Source organism: Salmo salar, chromosome 23 (assembly GCF_965601325.2).
Source record: "Salmo salar chromosome 23, fSalSal1, whole genome shotgun sequence".
NCBI lineage: Eukaryota > Metazoa > Chordata > Actinopteri > Salmoniformes > Salmonidae > Salmo > Salmo salar.
In genome coordinates, this window is record NC_138313.1 from 30,721,245 (window position 1) to 30,744,736 (window position 23,492).

Consider the following 23,492-nt stretch of genomic DNA (forward strand, 5'->3'; position numbering starts at 1 on the left):
AGAACGTTCAACTTCTACAAGAGACAACTTGATGGCTTGGTGATGAAATGTGCTATGTAGTGCCGTGCAAGGAAAAGTGTCAAATGCAGTGTCTTTCTTTTTACTTAGCAGTGACTCCGTTTTGAGAAATGGTTGCAAATCATAAGATTGCTTCTTATTTGATATGATAGCAGAATCAATGCCACTCAGGTAATCAAGTTCGATGTTTGCATATTATGTTTGGTGTGCACGTGTTAAAGAATTAAACAAGAATTAATGTGTGTATGTTTTTACATGCATTTTGTGTGAATTGATCAATGCACTCATCTGTTATTTGCGTCCATATATGCATGGATATTCTCTGCACATCATGTTTTATGAAACATTTTTGTATATATCTGTGTTTTGGTATAATAACGTGATTGTCTCTGTAGTGATGAGAATGGGGATTATTTCAACTCCAAAAATACAGCTTTCATTAGATGTAGGGCTGAATCACAACCACAGCATTTTAGGGGTCAAGGGCTTGAAGAGTTCGTTTATATAACCTACAACTTTACATTTGTCATCCTTTTCAGGGATAATATCATATTATGTGTGATCTGAACTAAACTAAGTTTAAGACATTTTATACAACCACATAAACAAATGTTTGTCTTGGTTCAGAGATCTTAAGATGTATTAATTTAAGTATTGGTTATCTCTCTGAGGTTTCTCAAAGTATGTTATGATGTTATTACAGAAAATGTAAGGACCATGTCAAGGTTTGTTATGTGTAGGATTCTACATCTATGAAATCAATTAAATGTGTATATGAATAAGATTAACGGTTACTGAATTAAATGCATTGATGAATTTGAGACGTTTCTAAATATACTGAAAAAATATATAAACCCAACATGTAAAGTGTTGGTTTCATGAACTGAAATAAAAGATCCCATAAATGTTTACATATGCACAAAAAGCTTATTTCTGTTTTTGTTAACATCCCTGTTAAGGAGAATTTCTCCTTTGCGTAAATAATCCATCCACCTGACAGGTGTGGCATATCAAGAAGCTGATTAAACAGCATGACCATTACTCGGGTGCACCTTGTGCTGGGGGCAATAAAAGGCCACTCTAAAATATGCAGTTTTGTCACACAGCACAATGCCACAGATACCTCAAGTTTTGAGGGAGCGTGCAATTGGCATGCCGACTGCAGGAATGTCCTCCAGAGCTGTTGCCAGAGAATTTAATGTTAATTTCTCCACCATGAGCCACCAATGTCATTTTTGAGAATTTGGCAGTAAGTCCAACCGACTTCACAACCACAGACCACATGTAACCACATGTAACCACGCCAGCCCAGGGCATGCGTCTTCTTCACCTGCGGGATCGTCTGAGACCAAGGGCCGGACAGCCGATGAAACGGAGGAGTATTTCTGTCTGTTATAAAGCCCTTTTGTGGGGAAAAACTGATTCTGATTGGCTGGGCCTGACTCCCCAGCTGCGCCCCTGCCCAGTCAAGTGAAATCCATAGATTAAGGCCGAATGAATTTATTTCAATTGACTGATTTCCTTATATGAATTGGAACTCAAGAAGGTGTTTTGAACAATCTATTAAGCATTAGACATAATGCAAAGAAATTAATCTAGAAGGTTGAAACCTTTTATATTTTTGCTACCTCTACAGTGTTTTGTTTCAGGATCATTGCTAAAAGAACAAATATCTGGAAAATGAAAACCCACCAGAAATCCCCCCGAAAGAAAATAAATGGAGTATGAACTAGAAACGTAAAATAATTTGGTACATTGTAGACATTTTTTCAAAGCATGTTCCTACCTGAAAGATACAATATATTTCTGACACAAAGAAATTGGGGCATGAACATGATACATGTCACCGTTAACTGTCAGTAGCAACAGTGACATCTAGTGTACAGATTAGAATATAAAGTTGTAAATATGTAACAACCATCGACTTTATGTATGACTTACATATTGGGTAACAACAACCAATTATGAATGATCTATGTGTGTGTGTGCGTGTGTTTGTACATTTTATACAATTTCATTGAAAACCCTTTCAGCGATGGCTTAAGTCAAACGTGGCGACCACTTCAATAGTGGAGAAGCAAAATAGATATTGACTAAGTGACGTTTATATGTCTTTGACAGCCAGGTGGGGGTTTCAAAAAGCCTGATTCATGCCTCAAAGACTGGATCAGTGTGAGTGACACAGAGGCCAGGGCTGAGAGAGAACTCTGACACTCTGTCCAATATCACACATAAAATTGACGTAATTACGTCAAAGAAAAATATGATAGAATTTACCATCAGCAAAAAGTCGTTTTTAAATGTCACCCATTAGTAGAAAGCAATGTACTTAAGTTATATGACTAATGTCAATGTCACCAATGAGTGTGTTGGATTACAATTTAAATGTTTAAATGTCAATTATGTTCCAGTTTCAATTATACATAAAATTAAGGACAGGAACTCCTTTGGGAATATGATTTTCAATTGTGAGGCAATACGCTGTTACTATAGGATAAATTTATGTAACTTCTATTCAAATATATGCATTCCACATTTGGACCAACATCTTTACTGCTTTACATATTCTGACAAGCGCCCTGTCAGTGGGAAAATTCATTTTGCATGGCCCGGTGCGCCGGTTGAGTAGAGATTTCACTTAAGGACCAATGGAATGTTACACAAATCCAAACCCTGCTTACCCGGGGCACCGGGCCAGGTAAAACGAATTCGCCCACTCGTAGACGGTACGTAAAATACTTGAATTGTATTTGTCGATCGTGAGAAGTCCCCCCTCTGAAGTACTACGGTTGGTGCAATACAAATGGCTTACGTTTTTTCCTACCTGATTGGGTGAGAAAGCTTTCTGTTTTGGTTGCGTGCCAGTAGCCGTCTGGAAGGGGAGGGGTGCTGTATGACTTCCGGTTTAGGCTGAAATTGACACACAATGAGGAGCAGGGAATAACCTCGCGAAACGCCGCTGTAAATAAATAACGTTAGAAGAATCACTGAAGCCACAGAATCATGGAGAATCAGGTAAAGTGACTTTTGTGTCCCCTCGTGAGTCCTGAACCTTTAACAAAAAAAATACTAGAAGGCTGTGCCCGGGACAGGAATGAATGCCTGGTGCTCGAAAAAATCCTGCTAATCGAACTCATAGTTGGCTCACGAGCTATGCTAGCTAGCCACACACTCAATCGCGTACATCGGTATTTGACATAGCGAGCTGGCTAACGTTAGCTTAACTCAGCATTGCTAGCTAGCCACACAATCAGACGGGCACACAAAGGGATTTCTTGCCTACTTTTGTGTTATGGACGTATATATTGAGAAAGTAGGTTGTATAACTTATTCCTTACCCAGCTCCTAACCTAATTTACACGAGTTACTACCTACTAGGGTTCTCGGCCCTTCGCTAGCTACGTAAATAGCTGCTACAAGACGCCGGTGGAAAGGATTGCTCTTTCCAGGTCTGGGTGGAGGGGAGGGAAGGAGGGGTGTGTATCTAGCGGCGACGAATTGGAATTGAAAAGCGGGAGTTACACCACCAGTTTAAAGGCAGATTGTGCACTAATGAAGATATTTGAAAATCCTCGAGATACAAATTGTATAACAGCTAGCTGGACACTGGTTTGTTGGGGGAAAACTTATAGAGGAACGTCCATGCATGTCCACATTGACTTCCATAGACAGACATTAGTAGGCCATCTTATTTTTCGAAATATCATGTCGGTAACTGACCCGCTGTTACTCAAGCTAGGTAGGAGGTTTCATGCTCATCGTGATAATGCAAACTATTTCCATATCAAATTGACTCATGGAATCCACCTGTGGGAACATGTCACTGTCCGGTGTTACCCCTTTGAAGCATGCTAACAGTGGAATTCCGTGACGACAAGGAAGGACTAATCGTTTTAGCCGGTTTACCGTGATTACTCAAAGTGGCAAACAATATAAAACTGTACACCATCAACAGCCATGAAACACTTAACATAGGAATTGTATTTTTGTACATTTCAAGGTTTGTTTGTTTGGGATGTAGACTTTTAATAAATAATCGTATGTCTGAAATCTAGACCATCACAAATTTGTTTTTTTTTGCTAAATTGCCCACTGGCTGCATGCCTTATTTCTGGAAATGTGATAAAGAATGCTAATGTGCCTTGTTGTGCATCATGACGTCTAGTCTGTACTCTATCGTTGTATGATTTGTGCCATATGAAATCTCAATTCAAAATAATGCACCAGAGATGGACAGGGTCATACCAGATAAATGGTGGGATAGTGACGTGTTTTATAGTTGGAATAGACTGGAGTGTGAGCTCTGTAAGGGCTGTGGTGTCTGGTGGGCCTGCCCACCTGTACAGAGCTCAAGGTTCTGCAGGTGTGTCCTGTTGTGGTCTGTTGATAGAGTAGTCTGCTGTCTTCCAGCAGCGGAGAAGCAGGTTCTTTTCAGAGGGAGTGCAGCAACGTTTGCCAAATTTTTTTCTTCTTCTGTGTGCCTCATCAAAGGAGTCTTTCATATGATTTTTCCCCTAGTGGAGGTTAACTTGGTTATGAGGGGTGTTCTTTTCATGGCACGTGGGGGTTCATTGTTGTGAGAGTCTGCTTGTCTGCCAAATAGGGCATTTCCCTTCAGAATATCCATTTTAGATCGGGGGGAGGGTCACTTGCAACAATAATGGCGGCTCAGTGTATTTTGTTATCTCTCTGTTGTGGCAGGGAAGTGAACCAAAGGAAGTTACTGAACGTCATACTGTTTCCGTAAATGTTTCAAATGAATCAATAATCTTTATCGCATGAGCATCAGGGTAGACGGTGCTCTGGTCTTTTTCCTCCAGTCAATGCCAACCATCTCGGACCTATTTTGTTTGTGGTGATCTCGGTGTATGAATGGTTGGTCATCTCTGAGCTGGTTTTGGTGATGCCAGTGATCCTGGAGAGCTGGTTGGTTGATGGGCTCAATGGCTGCTGTACTGACCCAGGGTGTGGTAGTGACTGGAGTTTAAGGGCATTACCGCCACAGAATGGCTGGGTGAGACGGGGGGGGGGGGGGCTCAGAGTCCCAGACCAGCTCATCTCAATCCTGTCCCCTAATCCCTCCACTCAGTCACAGCACATGAGCACTGTGGAGAGAAGGTGCCAAATCCCCACATTCTTCAGGCCAGGACATAAAGTGACTTTTCTGTCCCCTCGTCCCTCTCTCTTCCCAATCCCTCTTTAGTAGCTGTCCCGATCGCTGCAGCATGTCATTTGGATGTCCGTTCAACTACTATCATTGTTCTCGGTAACGAATCACAGTCTGTAGTTTCTGATGTGACCATCTCATAAAAACCAACTTTGTTTTCTCAATTGTAGTATCAAATAATTTAAATGTCCTATCTAAGCTACTAACTTGCGATGAGTGATCAATTTCAGATGCTAATAGTTGTTTTTGTTTGTCTGACCTTGTGTCTGCAGTGCACAGTGCAGGTGAAGCTGGAGCTAGGACATCGAGCCCAGCTGAGGAAGAAGGTGACCTCAGAGGGCTTCACCCATGACTGGATGGTGTTTGTGCGAGGGCCTGAGACGGGGGACATACAACACTTTGTGGAGAAGGTCGTCTTCAGGCTGCACGAGAGCTTCCCCAAACCCAAGAGAGGTGGGTCAGACAAAACACCCTCGCAACAACAGCACTTGCTCGTGTGCAAACACACACGTACCTGGCTGAAACTGGTTCTGTGACTACTTTGTTTGTTTTTGTCTGGGGAGGGGAGAGGGGTTTCACTATGGATGTAACAGTTCACTGATGCACTTTGGCCCCCGATTCAAATGTTTAAGATACAAGTGCATCGGACCATGGACCCCAAACCGATCCAAATGTAGCATGCATAGGTCAGAAAATCCATTAAAACGTTATGAATCACCAGTTCACTTTTTTTTAATTTTTTGCTCGTTACATTTTTTCTACCTTCCGAAAAGACCTAATCTTTTCTGCCAACTGATGCGTCCACTTCTTCAGGGTCGAACTGCATGTAACTGTGTTGACAGTCATTGATCTACAAATCATTTTGGATTCCGAACAACCCCAGTCAATATCAGTAGCCTAGTCAAACTGTGCTCTGTGCCCAGCTTTGTACGCTGACCAACGCGAGGTAGGCGGCCTGTTCCTGATCTTGCACATCTGCGCAGCACCTTCAGCTTTCAAATAATAAAATGGCTTGCGTGATATTACTCTTTATTAGTTGAGTGACAACCTATGTAATTTGCTAGGTTATTGTTATCATCTATGTGCTGTTGAAAATGACGTTTACCAGAATAAAGGTAAGCTACCGGAGACAACTGTCATCTGACTATAGCCTTCCTGCTGACCCTGGCTTACAATATCGTTTATTTTGATTGTTCATCATCAGTAATAGTTTTGGTAGTTTTGCTTTAAACAATCCGTGTATATGGTCATTTTTAAATATACAGGATAAATTTGATAATTTCACAACGAGGACAATAATCACTTTTGCAAGGCGCACTGCATGGCCGACGCCAGAAGAGAAGATCTCGCCGTTAAAAACGTCCAAACGGTCAAACCCATTTGATTTTGAGATGGAGGCTGAAATCCAATGTTGTGCTAGCTATATATTCATTGGCTATGTCATTGCTAATTTGTAAACGATATACAGTATATTGATACATTACTAGGTCACACTTCATCTGCAAAAAATACTAGTTAATTAGTGGGTGATGGTGATTTCAGAACCAAAGTGGGGGGGACAAAAAACAGGCTACATTGTCCCCCCTAATCTGGTAGTGGGGTGGTAGATGCCTTATGGCTCAGCTCTGGTGCCTGTATAGTACATACACCATAGACATTAACACAGACACAGAAGTGATCTCGTACAGATCCAGCTCAGAGGCCCAGCTCATGAGCTCCATCAGCAGCAGATTTGTATTTAGAATGGAAAATGAATGTGTTTATGCAACAATTGTTAGTGCATCTATTCGTTCTCTAATCAAACCAAATTGCACCGATTTAGTTTCAAACTAAAACGTATCGGAGCCCATGTATCAAATCGTCTTGAAAGGGAAAGATGCACATCCCTAGAATTCACCTTGACAACAATTTTAAATCAATATTGATAAACGTATTCTACGGTAGTGTGAAGTGCAAACACACAGAAGGCCTTCGGAGCGTTGCCTACTACGTCAAGCATGCATGTTGCTTGGTCAGATTTTGTCCTTTTGTGCTGAACTTCAATAAACATGATGTCTTCTCTGGTGTTCTCCAGACCAGGCACATCTCGTCTCATTAAGTCACTGCAAAGCTTTGGGTCGTTGTCCACAGTCATTATGGTTATTGCACATTATTGCTCCCATAAGCTTTTAGCTTCAGGTTGTAATGACTGACTCTCAATGGGAGGCTGGCACTAGTTCGCCATTAGCCTTCTCGCAATGGCCGTTGATGTTCTCCTCCTGAATGTATGTTGATGTGCTGTCGTTGTTTCTGCAGTATGCAAGGAGCCACCATACAAAGTGGAGGAGTCGGGCTATGCTGGGTTCCTCATGCCCATCGAGGTCTACTTCAAGAACAAGGTGAGAGCTCCGTCAGAGCCTCTGTAATGGTACTATGTTAACAGTGTCAATCTATCCCTCAGGACATGGGCCACTGTTACATGTGATTCCTAATGGATTAGAGTTCCTCTGGTGCTCTAGGCCTTCTCCTGAAATCAAATCTGACATAGTTCTCCTACAATGGCTTGTTTATATTAACCGGCACCATCTGAATAAGATGGGTGTTTTTCTGTGGGTCGTTGGTCAATATTCATGTCATTTGGTTTGTATTTAATGTGTCTATTTCATTTCCTCAATGGTTCATGTGCTGCTTTTAGTCTGTCATGTGACGTATTTGTGTGTGTGTGTAGACACCAGGTTTAGGTGCCAGTCATACTGGGGCTGTGTGTGGTGACACTGGTCATGCTAGTAGTGGGCCTTTGGTTGCTGGTCTGGCTGGTGTCTTGTCAGCTGTCTGTCTGGCTGCAACTCCTCTTCATGTCACTGTAGCGCCTGTTTTTAAAAGGCCTTCAGTTTATCTGCCGTGAATGTTTTTACTGTGTCCTGTATCAGTAACCCTATGACTCCTGGCATGCTCTGAAAGTGGCGGCTGATCAGAAAGAATCCATTTGTTTACCAAAATGTTCTACTGTTTGCTGAAGTTCTCTCCCATTGGGGAATGTTAGTTCTTATCAGTGTGTGCACTCCAGGTATGCCTCGTGGAATCGCTTATTCTTACTGTTAGCTGATAATATTCTGATAAGGGCTTGGCGGGGCTAATTAGATATGTTCATTATTACTTACAGGAGGAGCCCAAGAAGGTGTGCTTCAACTATGACCTCTTCCTGAACCTGGAGGGGAACCCCCCTGTCAATCACCTGCGCTGTGAGAAGCTCACCTTTAACAACCCCACCCGGGAGTTCAGACGCAAGCTGGTCAAGGCTGGAGGGGTGAGCTGGGGATGGGGTACAGGATGGATGTGTTAGAATAAGTGGGAAGTGGAATGGCAAGAGGGAATGTTGTTGGCGTGTTTCAGGGTTGAATTGAATTCAAACAATGAATTGGGATTTAATTGGAATTGGTCACACCCTGCAGAATTTGAATTGAAGGAAGTAGAATTTAATTCAAACCAATTGAACTAGAACATGAAAGTTTCATTCATTTGACAAATATTTTATCAAAAGGAAATGCCACTTATTAATGCAAAGAGTACACACATACCATTTCACATATTAGTTTGAGTAGAACGCAAAGATGTCAAACTGTATTTTCTTTGTCATGAGATGTTAGATTGTTCCCTTCCATACTGCAGTGTTTGATCAAATGCATTCTGGGAAATGTATTCTGATATTGAAAAACATTAAGGGAATTATGAATGATTTATAGACAACCCACAACATGATCTTAAAATATTTTCAGACCACTTTAATTATTTAAAATTGTTTTAGGACCATGAGTTTTAAAAATTAAATGTTATGCTTCAAACTTATACTACATGGTACTGATAACCAAACATGACGTCAAAATAAACATTTATATGGTGATGTGTAGAATAAACAAACATTTGAATTTCCTTGAATTAAATTCTACTTCCTTTGAATTCAAATTAAATTCAGCTTTCTGTGGGGTGTGGCCAGTTGAATTGAATTGGAATAAAATAGCAAATTGCAACTCAATTCAGAATTGACCCCAACCCTGGTGTGTTTGTTCACACTCTTCTCCCTATTTGTTTGTCTCTCAGGTCATGGTGGTGCCTGAAGGGGCGGAGGCGGTGTCGAGGCCCAGTCCAGACTACCCCATGCTCCCCACCATCCCACTGTCTGCCTTCTCAGACCCCAAGAAGACCAAGACCTCCCATGGATCAAAGGTGAGCAGCACTTCCTAGCCTAGTACACTGATAAGAAAGAAGGCGTAGGAATGTGTATAGGATTGCTCAACCAGTCAATACAGCAGAGGGTAGGGAGAATAGGAGAGTAGAATACAGTTGCGATAAGGGACGGCAAACCTGTGTGTCTTTGTTTCCCAAGCCTTTAATCGTATAATGGGATCCTTTCATTAATTCAGCTGGACTTCGCTGCCTACTCTAGGTCACAGTTGATCTCAAATAAACCTGCATGATTACAAACATCCTTTCCTGGTTTAGCATTTACCACCCTGTTGAATCATCATAGTACAACATGGACGATGTTCTGCGTATGGATATGTGCATGCATGTTGTGCCGAGTATGTGATCGGGGTTGAGCGGTTGGAAATCCAGGTCCTCCAACCGCTCCGCTAAAAACAGCTCCGCACTCACAGAAGAGAAACTGCCGCTCCAAATTTGCTCCATTCATTAAAATCACAATTTAATCAACACCCATCTATTTTTGTGACTACCTGGACCTACCATTTGGTTTTGAAGTATTGTAACCAAGCCATATGATTTGAATGAAAAGTATTTTAATTAACAGGAAATGATGAATGTAAGAAGCGATCATCATTTCAAATAGGCTACGTGTCATATTAAACACTCTAAATAGGTCAGGAGCCTGACAGGGAGTCTGAGAAGGAATGGAAATGTATTATTTAGGCTGTATTTAAATTATCTCAAGGCTATAGCCTACAAAGAAATACATTGTTAAGCATTTGCGAGTGCGACACACTAGGCAGGTAAGGAGTCAAGGACATTAAGCACTCAGCATTTAAACAACATTTAGTTGTATTAAATCATTATAGTCTATAAATTGCGCATATAGGCTGTGACTTAGAATTAAATACAAATTAAACAAAGAATGCTTTATTAGGCTCAGTCTACAGCGCCTCTTTTAATTCATTTTTCGAAACATGAGTTTGGCCCGTCTGTGGCTTCAGGCTCATGTGATGGTGCCTGGAGAGCAGGCCAGCAGCAGAGAATATCCTCTCCTCACTTCCCGAGCCACTGGTGAATCTGGACACCCTATTGGCCATTCTTGCCAGGCTGGGCAGAGATGCAGAGTTGTTATTTTCTATAGGTGAAGGTTTTTAGTTAAAATAACCCAATCAAAACAGAAAGCTAATTGAAAGTTGGAATATGCCAGGCCAATTGCACCAAAATCAATTATGGCCTATTGTGTAGATAATAGAACAACAATAAAGGAAACTTTTAAGAGATTACATTTTTTGTTTATAAATACTTGGCTACAATGACACACTTAATTAGCTACCCACCTTGTTCCTTTCTTTTAGCATGTGCACATAGTAAGTACACCATCATGCTTTCGGGTTGTGTCTTTTCAGAAATCCACAATGATTCTTTAGTTGTGGACATCACCGCATTCCCTCTCTTGCTTTTGGTCATCTTGATTTTGCACCTGTGTGTTTGATCAGTTTCTTTATGAAAATATTTTTTGCGAACTCCATGACGGTAGCTAAAGCAAGGGGCTATAGCAGCACACGAGTAGACTACAAATGCATTCTGGGCCGGACAGGCCCTGAGCTCGTGAAGTGAACTCTTTTGAAATGAAATTGGAGCGGGCGGGAAGGCCGATGCTCCAGCATTTAGGAATATTGCTCCGCGCTCCAGTCAAATTGGGTACGCTCCTCACTCTGCTCTGCTCACATAGAATGTTAGTCCTTCAGTGGGCCTTTGGCTAAGTGCATTGACACCAGAGTGATTATCATAGTGATTGATCTGCTCAAGTATGATGCTCTCACTCAGATCTTTCTTTGCTGACAATCAAGAAATATGTGGCGGAGCACCTGTGTGAATGGCCAATACTTACCTTTATTATATATATTTACAGCCCAGCACCTAATTGAATAGGGATGTGAGTTTGATATCATGTGTACTTGTCCCTGTCTTTAGGAGCCCAGTAAAGAGGGCAGTGCAGGCAGCAATAAAGGGCCCAAGCCCCACAAGCTGACCAAGGAGCACCGCGAACGGCCCCGCAAAGACTCTGAGAGCAAGGCTGGGTCCAAGGGTGACAGCGACCGCGACGGGGGAGGAGGGGGCAGCAGCAAGAGCGCCCGCGAGCCCTCTTCTTCCTCGTCCAAGAAGCCAGCAGAGATCAAAATCAAAGATGAGGGCAAGGTCCTTCCCAAGGCTGCCTTCAAAGAGCCCAAACTCACCCTGAAGGAGGCCAAGATGGAGGGCATGTCCCCCAAAGGAGGGGGGGGAGGGGGCGGTGGGGGAGGAGGAGGGGGGGGGCCCGCTGGAGTCCAAAGGCCCCGGGAAGCGGCCCTCCACTGTGGAATCTCCCAAACCCAGTGCCAAGAAGCAGAAGAAGAGCAGCTCAGAGGGATCTAAAGGGGCAGCTGCAGGGCCCTTCACCGGAGCCTCTCCCCGGGTCTCCTCATCGTCTGCAGCCGCCCCTGGCTACCCAGAGAAGAAACCCCCCAAGGAGAAGGGTCGTTGGCCCAAGGGCAGCAAGGCCGACACTCAGGAGGTCAAGGAGCCCAAGAAACTGCCTGAGTCTGACGACTCCAACTCTGAGGATGAAGCCTCATCCAAATCAGAGCAGTCAGCCCCCTCCAGTCCCTCTAACTCCAGCTCCAGCTCTGACTCCAGCTCAGAATCTGACTTTGAGCCTGGACAGAAACAAGGCCAAGGTAAGCCTATCATTCTCTAGACAGATAACATGGGATTTACACATCCGCTGGAGAGGACATTCTGACACATTGGTTGTCTTTAGGGGGCATGGTTTGTGCTTTAATGTAGGAATGGTACTGTCGCTAATTATAATATTTTTCTAATATCCCACTTTTAGGCTGAGCTATTCAGATGTTTAATTGATGGTTGTGTTGCGTCAAATATGTGCATTTAGCAAACGTTCTCTGTTAACGGTGTGTACGTACTCTAGGCCCGCTGCGCTCTATGGTGGAGGACCTGCAGTCAGAGGAGTCAGATGACGACAGCAGCTCTGAGGAAGGGACGCCTGTCAAGACCAACCCGCCCAACCGTGACTCACGGTAAGTCTCTCTCAATTTCTCCCCATATCTCACTCTTTACGTTACTGTGTCATAGGCCTCTGATGCCTCTGTAGTTAGGTCATTTTCACCAGTTAGTCTGATCCTTAAGAAATTAGCATTGCTTGACTGTTAATGTTTGTGGAATTATGAAACACAGTGTGTCTGTATGTCTCTAGCAAATAAGCACGTGTTAGCTGTTCTTTATAGGTGTTACTTTAAAGATTTTAATAATTTGAGCTGCAAACACCGATTGGACTTCTTAATCCTTTAGCAAAACGTGTGCCCACCCACCACCTATATACACAGGCTACCTGTGCTAAATGGGGCACAATGAGAGCTTTCTGCCTCTGTTCCCTGTCAGACTGAGCCTGGACAGCGAGAGTGACAGCAGTGACGGCTCGCACCGCCCCAGTCGAGACCCGGTGCCACCTCCACAGAAACACAGCTCCTCCAATAACAAGGTAAAGCTCGGCTCCCCCGCAGTAACGGGGTAAAGCTCGGCTCCCCCGCAGTAACGGGGTAAAGCTCGGCTCCCCCGCAGTAACGGGGTAAAGCTCGGCTCCCCCGCAGTAACGGGGTAAAGCTCGGCTCCTCTAATCTCTCCCAGGACTGGACTGTTTTCTCCGTCTCCATTGTCGCTCCAGATTTCTAATTCTATTGTTTCTCCTTTGACAAAATCCCCATCATTAAAGGTGCTAACGTTATAAATTGGATTTTAGAGAATTTTTGCATTGTAATTTCAGAAAACATCCATAATATATCTGCCACTAATAGTGGATGCCGCTCCGGCGGGAGAAATCAATAGGCAAATTTCACAGCCAATCACAACACTGGTGGGTAAGTAATAATGTGAAACACTATCATTCCACTATTAAAGCCAGCTATAATATGGACATTGTCAGAAGTTACGATGTAGAAATTCAGTTAAGTTCTATGTGTAGCACCTTTAATTATATAATTTCTCCTTCAAACCGGTATTTAAAAAAAATATATAAACTCAGCAAAAAAGAAACGTCCTCTCACTGTCAGCTGCGTTTATTTTCAGCAAACTTAACATGTAAATATTTGTATGAACATAACAAGATTCAACAACTGAGACACAAACTGAACAAGTTCCACAGACATGTGACTAACAGAAATGGAATAATGTGTCCCTAAACAAAGGGAGGATCAAAATCAAAAGTAACAGTCAGTATCTGGTGTGGCCACCAGGTGCATTAAGTACTGCAGTGCATCTCCTCCTCATGGACTGCACCAGATTTTCCAGTTCTTGCTGTGAGATGCTACCCCACTCTTCCACCAAGGCACCTGCAAGTTCCCGGACATTTCTGGGGGGAATGGCCCTAGCCCTCACCCTCCGATCCAACAGGTCCCAGAAGTGCTTAATGGGATTGAGATCCGGGCTCTTCGCTGGCCATGGCAGAACACTGACATTCCTGTCTTGCAGGAAATCACAAACAGAACGAGCAGTATGGCTGGTGGCATTGTCATGCTGGAGGGTCATGTCAGGATGAGCCTGCAGGTAAGGTACCAGATGAGGGAGGAGGATGTCTTCTCTGTAATGCACAGCGTTGAAATTGCCTGCAATGACAACAAGCTCAGTCCGATGATGCTGTGACACACCTGTCCAGACCATGAAGGACCTTCTACCTCCAAATCGATCCCCCTCCAGAGTACAGGCCTCTTTGTAACGCTCATTCCTTCAATGATGAACCGCGACTCGTCAGTGAAGAGCACTTTTTGCCAGTCCTGTCTGGTCCAGCGACGGTGGGTTTGTGCCCATAGGCGACGTTGTTGCCGGTGATGTCTGGTGAGGACCTGTCTTACAACAGGCCTACAAGCCCTCAGTCCAGCCTCTCTCAGCCTATTGCGGACAGTCTGAGCACTGATGGAGGGATTGTGCGTTCCTGGTGTAACTCGGGCAGTTGTTGTTGCCATCCTGTACCTGTCCCGCAGGTATGATGTTCGGATGTACCGATCCTGTGCAGGTGTTACACGTGGTCTGCCACTGCGAGGACGATCAGCTGTCCGTCCTCTCTCCCTGTAGCTCTGTCTTAGGCATCTCACAGTACGGACATTGCAATTTATTGCCCTTCCACATCTGCAGTCCTCATGCCTCCTTGCAGCATGCCTAAGGCACGTTCACACAGATGAGCAGGGACCCTGGGCATCTTTCTTTTGGTGTTTTTCAGAGTCAGTAAAAAGGCCTCTAGTGTCCTAAGTTTTCATAACTGTGACCTTAATTGCCTACCGTCTGTAAGCTGTTAGTGTCTTAACGACCGTTCCACAGGTGCATGTTCATTAATTGTTTATGGTTCATTGAACAAGCATGGGAAACAGTGTTAAACCCTTTACAATGAAGATCTGTGAAGTTATTTGGATTTTTACCAATTATCTTTGGAAGACAGGGTCCTGAAAAAGGGACGTTTCTTTTTTTGCAGAGCTAATATATATTTACTTATTTATTTAACCTTTATTTAACTAGACAAGTCAGTTAAGAACAAATTCTTATTTACAATGACGGCCTACCAAAAGGCAAAAGGCCTCCTGCGGGGACGGGGCCTGGGATTAAAAATAAATGAAATAAAACACACAAGAAGAGACCTAAGACAACAGCATGGCAGTAACACATGTCAACACAGCATGGTAGCAATACAACATGGCAGCAGCACAACATGGTAGCAGCACAAAACAGGGTAAAAACATTATTGGGCACAGACAACAGCACAAAGGGCTAGAAGGTAAAGAGAACAATATAACACGCAAAGCAGCCACACCTGTCAGTATTCCTAGCACCACAACAGGAGACTGGTGGTGTGTGTTAAGATTTGCTCTCCTAAAGCACCATCCTTCCCATTCTGATCTCTGTTTATCTGCTTTCCATTCTTTCCTCCATCTCTCTGTCTCTGTGTTCGGTCTCTCTCTGAGCAGGTCTTGGGCAGGAAGAGCCCAGACATCTGCAGCCGCCCAGAGAAGGTGCTAAAGAAAGGATACGAGAAGGTAGGAAGGGTAAATAATCACAGTTTACATTACCTTTGTTTCTTATTTTTGTGTTCAAACATCTGTTTTAAGTGGTTATATTACCAGTGTAGTGTTCAAATTCTACGATACTGCTCTATCACCACTATTATAGAGATATCACTACCAGCTCACCACTCCACGTATTCCTGGTGTAAAACTGCAGTAGAAAACACTGGTTAATCAGTAATCATATACCTAATAGTAGACTCAAGGACTGCACCACTAACCACAAACTCCCTTCTCTTCCTGTTCTCCAGGCCTACACAGAGGAGCTGGTGGATCTCCACCGCAGACTGATGGCTCTGAGGGAGCGCAACGTCCTACAGCAGGTATGGAGCCATAACTAGCCCTGTGTGTGGTCAGGTGGACGTGTTACAAAACATACTTTCCCATCACACTATCAGGCCACGCTATTGTGTTATCATCAATGTGATATTGTAGTCATCTAAGTCCTCTCCTCTCCTTAGATAGTGAATCTTATCGAGGAGACGGGCCACTTCAACGTGACCAACACCACCTTTGACTTTGACCTGTTCTCTCTGGACGAGACGACCGTCCGCAAACTACAGAGCTACCTGGAGGACACAGCCACGTGACAGCAAGCCCGTAGCGCAGTCCCTGGACCCCCACTGGGGGGGAGTAGTAACAGAAGCTACAGCCACACACCAGACAGAGCTAAACCACAGAACAACAACAGAACACACACTTTCACTTGTCGCTGGAGAAGAACAGAGGAACGGGGTGAGGGGAGGAGAGAGGAGGTCAGAGTAAGAGAGAGCAGCTATGCCACTGTCCCTCTAACCTGGACTGGACTGGAGGACAGGACTAGGAGCTGGCCTGTCTGGACTGGGTCTGGCAGGAGACGTATTATATATGTTTCTTGTGGAGAACAGCACAGCAGCCTGTGTGCAGAACTGTGGAATGCGACCACTCGACTCTCCCTCCCCTCCCCCCTCACTTCTAGCCTTTGCAAACCCAATACTTCCCCCCTCTATCTCCTCTCTCCCCACTCACACTCCCTTAGTCGACACAACACTCCTCCCCTCCCCCTCCTCTCAGCTGGGGTTCATATCTCTGTAGGAATTTTCCTGTCTGGGTGAGCGTGTGTCTGGGCGAGCGTGTGTCTGGGCGAGCGTGTGTCTGGGCGAGCGTGTGTCTGGGCGAGCGTGTGTCTGGGCGAGCGTGTGTCTGGGCGAGCGTGCATTTCAGAGGCTTTAGGGGGATGATATTTTTGGTTAGTGACTCTTTTTAAGCTTGAGCACAAGCAACAGCCCTTAAACACACACACACACTGTGAGAAGCATTTGGGTCCCATTCCAGAGTGTCTTCACACATGCAGGTACGAAGTTGTGTACGTGCTTGTTGGTGGTAGTGTGTTTTAGATGGGGTTCATCTCTTGTCTGTTCAGTTTCCTTTCACTCCCTCTTTGAAAGCTGAACCTTGACACCCCCTCCCCTCTTCTATCTTGATGTGCATGAAAGGGCTCAACTTCTGGGGAAAGGATCACTTCTGAATTGCCTTTTTAGTGGTGGGGGGTGAAAAGCCGTGACAAGTAGCCATAGTCTCCCAGATCCAAGAAAAAAAAGGGGCCACGCTTTTTTACATTTAATTCTTGTACTGATACGTTTGGAGTATTTTTGGATTGCGGTTCAGATACCTGTGAGCTATGAATGTATTCCTGTTCATTTTCTAGGGCTAGCAACAAACCTACTATCCTCTTAGTGCCTTTTATGTCTATCCACTGACACTGGTTAAAGAGCAAAGTCCTTCCTCTGACTAAATGTTAATTGGGAAGCCTGAAACTCCAGTTTTGTCTTAACAGTGCCCTCTCTTGAAATCAGTTGATGCTCCTCGTGCGGTTTGTCTGCAGATTTGAAGCTTCTTCCAAGGATCTATCTCTGCTGTTATAAGGAACATAAGCCTTCCAGAAATCCTAAGACACTGTGCATTAGCAGTGGTCCTTTAGGGAAGTTCAGGCGTCTGCTCCAAATGATTGCCTTTTCTTTCCAGATCGTGATATGAATGGTTGTATAGCTCATGTTCTGTTGTCTGAGGTGTAGTTTTCTATGGAAAGGGACCGTGCCAGACCAGGCCTATCACTCAGTCAATCTGTTAGACATGTTCCTCTTACTGTAGCCCCTCTAGCCTTCACATCCACTGTGGTTTCACACGCAGACTAATGAGCTGTCTCTTCTCTCTTTGGGTGATCCCCTCCCTGCTTCATTCCCCCCTCACTTTTCTTTCTGTTTCACCTCGTGAACAGTTGTATTTATTCTAATGCTAATAGCTTTAATAGTTATGTCCATTCTGTTGCCTGCCTCTGCAAAGTGCACACTCACCTCTCTGGCCCTTCTCTGTGAGGGTGCTGTGGTGTTGAGGACTCTGAATGTGTGGTTCTGTTCTAGAGTGAAACAACAACCGCCTTATGTTCCTCTCAGCATCCACTCTGCTCTGTCCACCACCCTTTTATTTGTCTGGGTGTGCCTATGTCAACAAGTCCCCGCAAGTGATTTTTAAGATGAATTTGCATCTGTGAGTGTGATAGATTGTGTGTGTCAAGCGAGTGGAAAAAGAGAACGTTGCTTTCCTCTTGTGTGTGTGAACTTTTAACTCCCAAGTCCTAGTTCATGAACTCTACCCCTTGACCGGGGGCGCTCAGTTTTTCCCTTGTCATGGAGTTGAGGCACGAAGGTGAAGGGGGTGGGGGTTGGGGAAGGGCCGCTGAAGGGTTGAGTGGCAGGGAGCTCTGTGCAGCTCTCCCAGAGAGAACCTCATCTACCATCTACGAACAGTCAATCTTTTATTTATGTACCTCTGCACTTTTGGCTGTGGTGACTTAAGTAATTATCTAAACTGTATTTTTAAGAATTTTATACAATATTTACATGCAATACAAATAGATTTTTTGCCAACGTTTTTTAAAATTCTTATTTAATTGTTTTTATTTGTATTGGCATGTTTTGTCATTCTACATACAGAAACATGCTGTCAGTTCTGTTAATTCTAGTGTTGCGTCAAGGAAAACTTCCCTAAATGTTGTATTGTGGATCATAGTTGTTGCAGTTAAACACCACGGAACAGGTGTTGGGAATATGTTTGATGTATGAGCTAACCATGTCGATATCATCCAGTATAATTATATCAAGCAGGAAAAGGTGGACTTTTCAGTGAGAATAAGTATTTTTATGTGTATGTCCTATTATAATTTGAGTGTTTTTAACTCAAAGTGAGGCAGCGTTCTATTTGTCCGTACTCTATGAGGTATGGTTACGAAGCCCAGGCATAAACTGTCACCCCCCCCCCCCTTCAAAATTTCTCTGTATTTTTATCCAATTTCGATCCCTTAAACTCTTAAATAAGAACACCATAGGAAAAGATACCATGCCAATTCAAACTATATTATATAGTCTATCTATATATTTAAATGTATGATAAGCAAAGGTAGACTATCTACTCTGGATTTTAACAGGAAAAAAATACAAAAAAGCAACGAACTGTTCCTTAGGAATGTGAGGTGGCATGGGCAGAGGCCCGTTTTCTGTATCACTGGTTATTATACGTGTCTCTAACCAGGTTTCCATCCAACCTTTTTATGCGAGTAAAGTACATGTTGGATAAAAAAATATCATGACCGGCCTAATGGAAACAGAACCTTTTTCCGGTAAACTTTACAAATGTCGACAAAACAATACTCTGGACAAGGTGGGATATTTGTGTGTAGGTAAAATGAATTATGAACGAAATGTATCTGGAAACTCATTTATGCGCAAATATTGATAAATACATCTGGAGTCACGCGATGACGTGTGGTTCTCCCTCTACGATTCGTCGGGAAAGCATGCCGTTTATTAAATTACAGATTAAATGAATAATTATAATCTCCGACCAGTGTTTCCCAACTCCGGTCCTCCAGTGCCCCCAACGTCACACAATTGTATTGTATCCCCGGACAAAAACACCTGATTCAATTTGTCAAGGACTTAATGATTAGTTGACAAGTAGTATCAAGTTTGCTTGTCCTGGGCCACAACAGAAACAACACACCGAGTTTTGGAAACCCTCAGCTAGAGCTCAGGTGCCAATACTAGATTGGGCACACTCACTATATAACGCAAAATGCTTTGTTAGAACCATCAGTAGAGTAAAAAAAATACGATGGAAACTTTAATAGTATTTTTTTATTCGGTACATGGGAATTTAACCGCAACATGTATTTATTTGAACGTGCCATACGTCATCATGCACAGTCTTTTATTTGCAACGAGTCAATTTGATGGTAACGCATCTCTGGTGGGAAAATGAAATGTTGTTTTTATGCGGATTTTAGAATATTCGCATGAAAATCTGTCGCCAATTGGATGGAAACCTGGTTTATGACAGGGAACGTGTTAGCTTTATTTATCAAGGCAGGGTTTGCTGACGGGAAGGGGTGATAAAGTGCTACCATGGGCTGAACGGCAGAACAACACGATTTGGTATTTTAAACTTGGCATACGATGCCACCATGTGGCCATACAATGCAAGTTGTGTTAAGGACAAAAATGTTATTTTAATGTTATTTTTTATTTTGAAATCATATATTATTAATAAAGTCATTGAGTACTGTCTGTCGTTGTTGTGGCTCTTAGATGACCAGTGTTTGAACTTCTGAACTCTGGATGGACTCCATTTGAAGGGGTGAATTATATAGGTCACATGGGGATCATTTCATGTTAAACAGATTGTGTGGTGAATCGGGCACTGCAGAGTTAAAACGGTTATGCTGACAAGGTTTATGCCGCATTCAAAACAACTGGGAACTCGTAAATATCCGACTTCTGTGCGTTCATGACAACTGAGAACTCTGAAAAAATAGCTCTGACGTTTTTGAAGGTCATCCAATTTGGAATTCCAAGTCGTAAACAATTTCAAGAGCAGGGGTTCCCAAACTTTTTTTTTTTTTTTACAATCCTCACGTCTATTTCCACAAAGAAAATGTTGCCGTTTTGAAGCTAATGTATATGCATTTCTATACATTTTGGCATGTCTAATGTTTATTCATGTCATACTTGAGTGACCAAAAAAATTGCAACAAAATCTATTGTCTACAAAAACCGAAATAAATCAAAATGTTAGCTGATATCTGCTAGTGGATCTGGACATTTCTGACAAGTTATAAATCGCTCTCTAAGGTATGCCATGACTAACATGACAAGAGGAACTGACGATGCACTCCCAAATTTAGAAATAGTTTTTTGTGCATTCTACTATTACATCTTTCAAGAGTAAGTTTAAAGCCGGACTGAGTAATAACCCCCCCCCCCCCCCCCCCCAAGCTGCACGCCTCACATTTTAGGAACCACTGTTCTGGAGCTCTGACTTTCCGAACTGAAGAACACTGACGACATGATTCGACCTCGTTTTTTCTCCCCAGAGTTCCCAGTTGCCTTGAAAGCACCTTTATAAATAAAATGGTTTTCTAAGTGCTATGAGGATGCTTTTGTATTTTTTATTTTGCCGTTAAAAGCATGTTTGTTTTTTCCAATTAATATCAAGTTATGTTTTCATCCCTTTTAAAGTAACAGCCTAGTGTTTCCATGACCTATCATTACTTACAATATGAGTGAAATAGTTTTCCTTCCAGAAAATGGTAATTCATTATTTTAAAAAGCTGTGTTGGAATGGTGTGGGCTTACCCCAACAATTGTATGATGTGGGTGTATATGTCAAAACATATCTTTTTTGACATATAACATTTTAAACCTCTCCCTGACCCAGTCTGTAATACCTACATTGAACAAAAATATAAAGTGTTGGTGTCATGTTTCATGAGCTGGAACAAAAAATCCCAGAAATGATCATATGCACAAAAACCTTATTTCTCTAAAATTTTGTGCACAAATGTGTTTACATCCCTGTTAGTGAGCATTTCTCCTTTGCTAAAATAATCCATCCACCTGCCAGGTGTGGCATATCAAAAAGTATGATCATTACACGGGTCGACCTGGTGCTGGGGACAATAAAAGCCACTCTAAAATGTGCAGTTTTGTCTCACAACACAATACCACAGATGTCTCAAGTTTTGAGGGAGTGTGCAATTCAAATGCAATTTTATTTGTCACATGCGCCGAATACAACAGGTTACCGTGAAATGTTTACTTACAAGCCCTTAACCAACAATGCAGTTCAATAAATAGAGTTAAGAAAATATTTACTAAATAAACTAAAGTCAAAAATAAAAAGTAACACAATATAACAATAACAAGGCTATATACAGGGGATACCGGTACCGAGTCAATGTGTGGGGCTACAGGTTAGTCGAGTTAATATTTACATGTAGATAGGGGTAAAGTTACTATGCATAGATAAACAGCGAGCAGCAGAGGTGTAAAAACAAAGGGGGGAAGGGGTGTCAATCTCAATAGTCCGGGTGGGCATTTGATTTAATTGTTCAATAGTCATCTGACCACTTCCATATTGAGTGAATCACTGGTACTTCCAGCTTTAGTTTTTGCTTGTAAGCAGGAATCAGGAGGATAGAATTATGGAGAATAGAATTATGATCAGATTTGCCAAATGGAGGGCGAGGGAGTGCTTTGTATGCGTCTCTGTGTGTGTGTAGTGAAGTTGGTCTAGAGTTTATTTTCTTCCTCTGGTTGCACATGTGACATGCTGGTAGAAATGAGGTAAAACGGATTTAAGTTTGCCTGCATTAAAGTCCCCGGGCCACTAGGTGCGCCGCTTCCGGATTAGCATTTTTTTGCTTATGGCCTTATACAGTTTATTGAGTGCCGCATTAGTGCTAGCATCGGTTTGTGGCGGTAAATAGACAGCTATGAAAAATATGGATGACAACTCTCTTGGTAAATAGTGTGGTCTACAGCTTATCATGAGATACTCTACCTCAGGCGAGCAATACCTTGATATTAGACATCGCACACCAGCTGTTATTGACAAATAGACACACACCACCACCCCTCGTCTTACCGGACATAGCAGTTCTGTCCTGCAGATGCACGGAAAACCCAGCGAACGGTGTATTATTCGTGTCATCATTCAGCCCCGTCTCGGTGAAACATAAGATATTACAGTTTTTAATGTCCCGTTGGTAGAATAGTCTCGAACGGAGCTCATCCAGTTTATTCTCCAGTGATTGCACATTGGCCAATAGAACGGATGGTAGAAGCGGGTTACCCAATCGCCGACAAATTCTCACAAGGCACCCCGATCTCCGCCCTCTGTCTTCATGCGAATGATGGGGATTTGGGCCTGGTCTCGGAGAAACAGTTTATCCTTCACATTGGACTCATTAAATAATCTTCCTCCAGTTTGAGGTGAGTATTCGCTGTTCTGATATGCAGAAGCTATTTTTGGTCATAAGAGATGGTAGCAGCAACATTATGTACAAACAATGCAAAACAAAGCCACACAAAATAGCATATTTGGTTAGTGTAACCGATGTGAAATGGCTAGTTAGTTAGCGGTGGTGCGCGCTAATAGCATTTCAATCAGTGACGTCACTCGCTCTGAGACTTGAAGTAGGGTTTCCCCTTGCGTTGCAAGGGCCGCGGCTTTTGTGGCGCGATGGGTAACGATGCTTTGTGGGGTGTCAGTTGTTGATGTGTGCAAGGGTCCCTGGTTCGAGCCCGGGTTGGGGCGAAGAGAGGGACGGAACCTACACTGTTACATTGGTGCCGTGACCCAGATCATTGGTTGCTGAGGAAAAAGGAGGAGGTCAAAGGGGGGGTGAGTGTAACCGATGTGAAATGGCTAGTTAGCGGTGGTGCGCGCTAATAGCATTTCAATCAGTGACATCACTCGCTCTGAGACTTGAAGTAGGGTTTCCCCTTGCGTTGCAAGGGCCGCGGCTTTTGTGGCACGATGGGTAACGATGCTCCGTGGGGTGTCAGTTGTTGATGTGTGCAAGGGTCCCTGGTTCGAGCCCGGGTTGGGGCGAAGAGAGGGACGGAACCTACACTGTTACATTAGGAGCCCGAAAACGGCATCCATCCCCTCCGGCGCCATTCTCTCTGACTGAAGGAATG

The 23,492-nt window shown here is 43.2% G+C and overlaps 1 protein-coding gene across 1 annotated transcript; it reads left to right on the forward strand.

Annotated features, from left to right (window-relative positions):
- The first annotated feature begins 2,890 nt into the window (after positions 1 to 2,890).
- LOC106584372 (protein ENL) lies at positions 2,891 to 20,075 on the forward strand. The gene is given in 12 exon segments (XM_082968042.1): positions 2,891 to 3,033; positions 5,458 to 5,638; positions 7,481 to 7,563; positions 8,328 to 8,471; positions 9,263 to 9,388; positions 11,345 to 11,647; positions 11,649 to 12,087; positions 12,339 to 12,447; positions 12,809 to 12,908; positions 15,379 to 15,447; positions 15,726 to 15,797; positions 15,936 to 20,075. Coding segments are annotated over 12 exon segments (1,767 nt in total). The 5' UTR covers positions 2,891 to 3,021; the 3' UTR covers positions 16,065 to 20,075.
- The last annotated feature ends 3,417 nt before the right edge of the window (positions 20,076 to 23,492 follow it).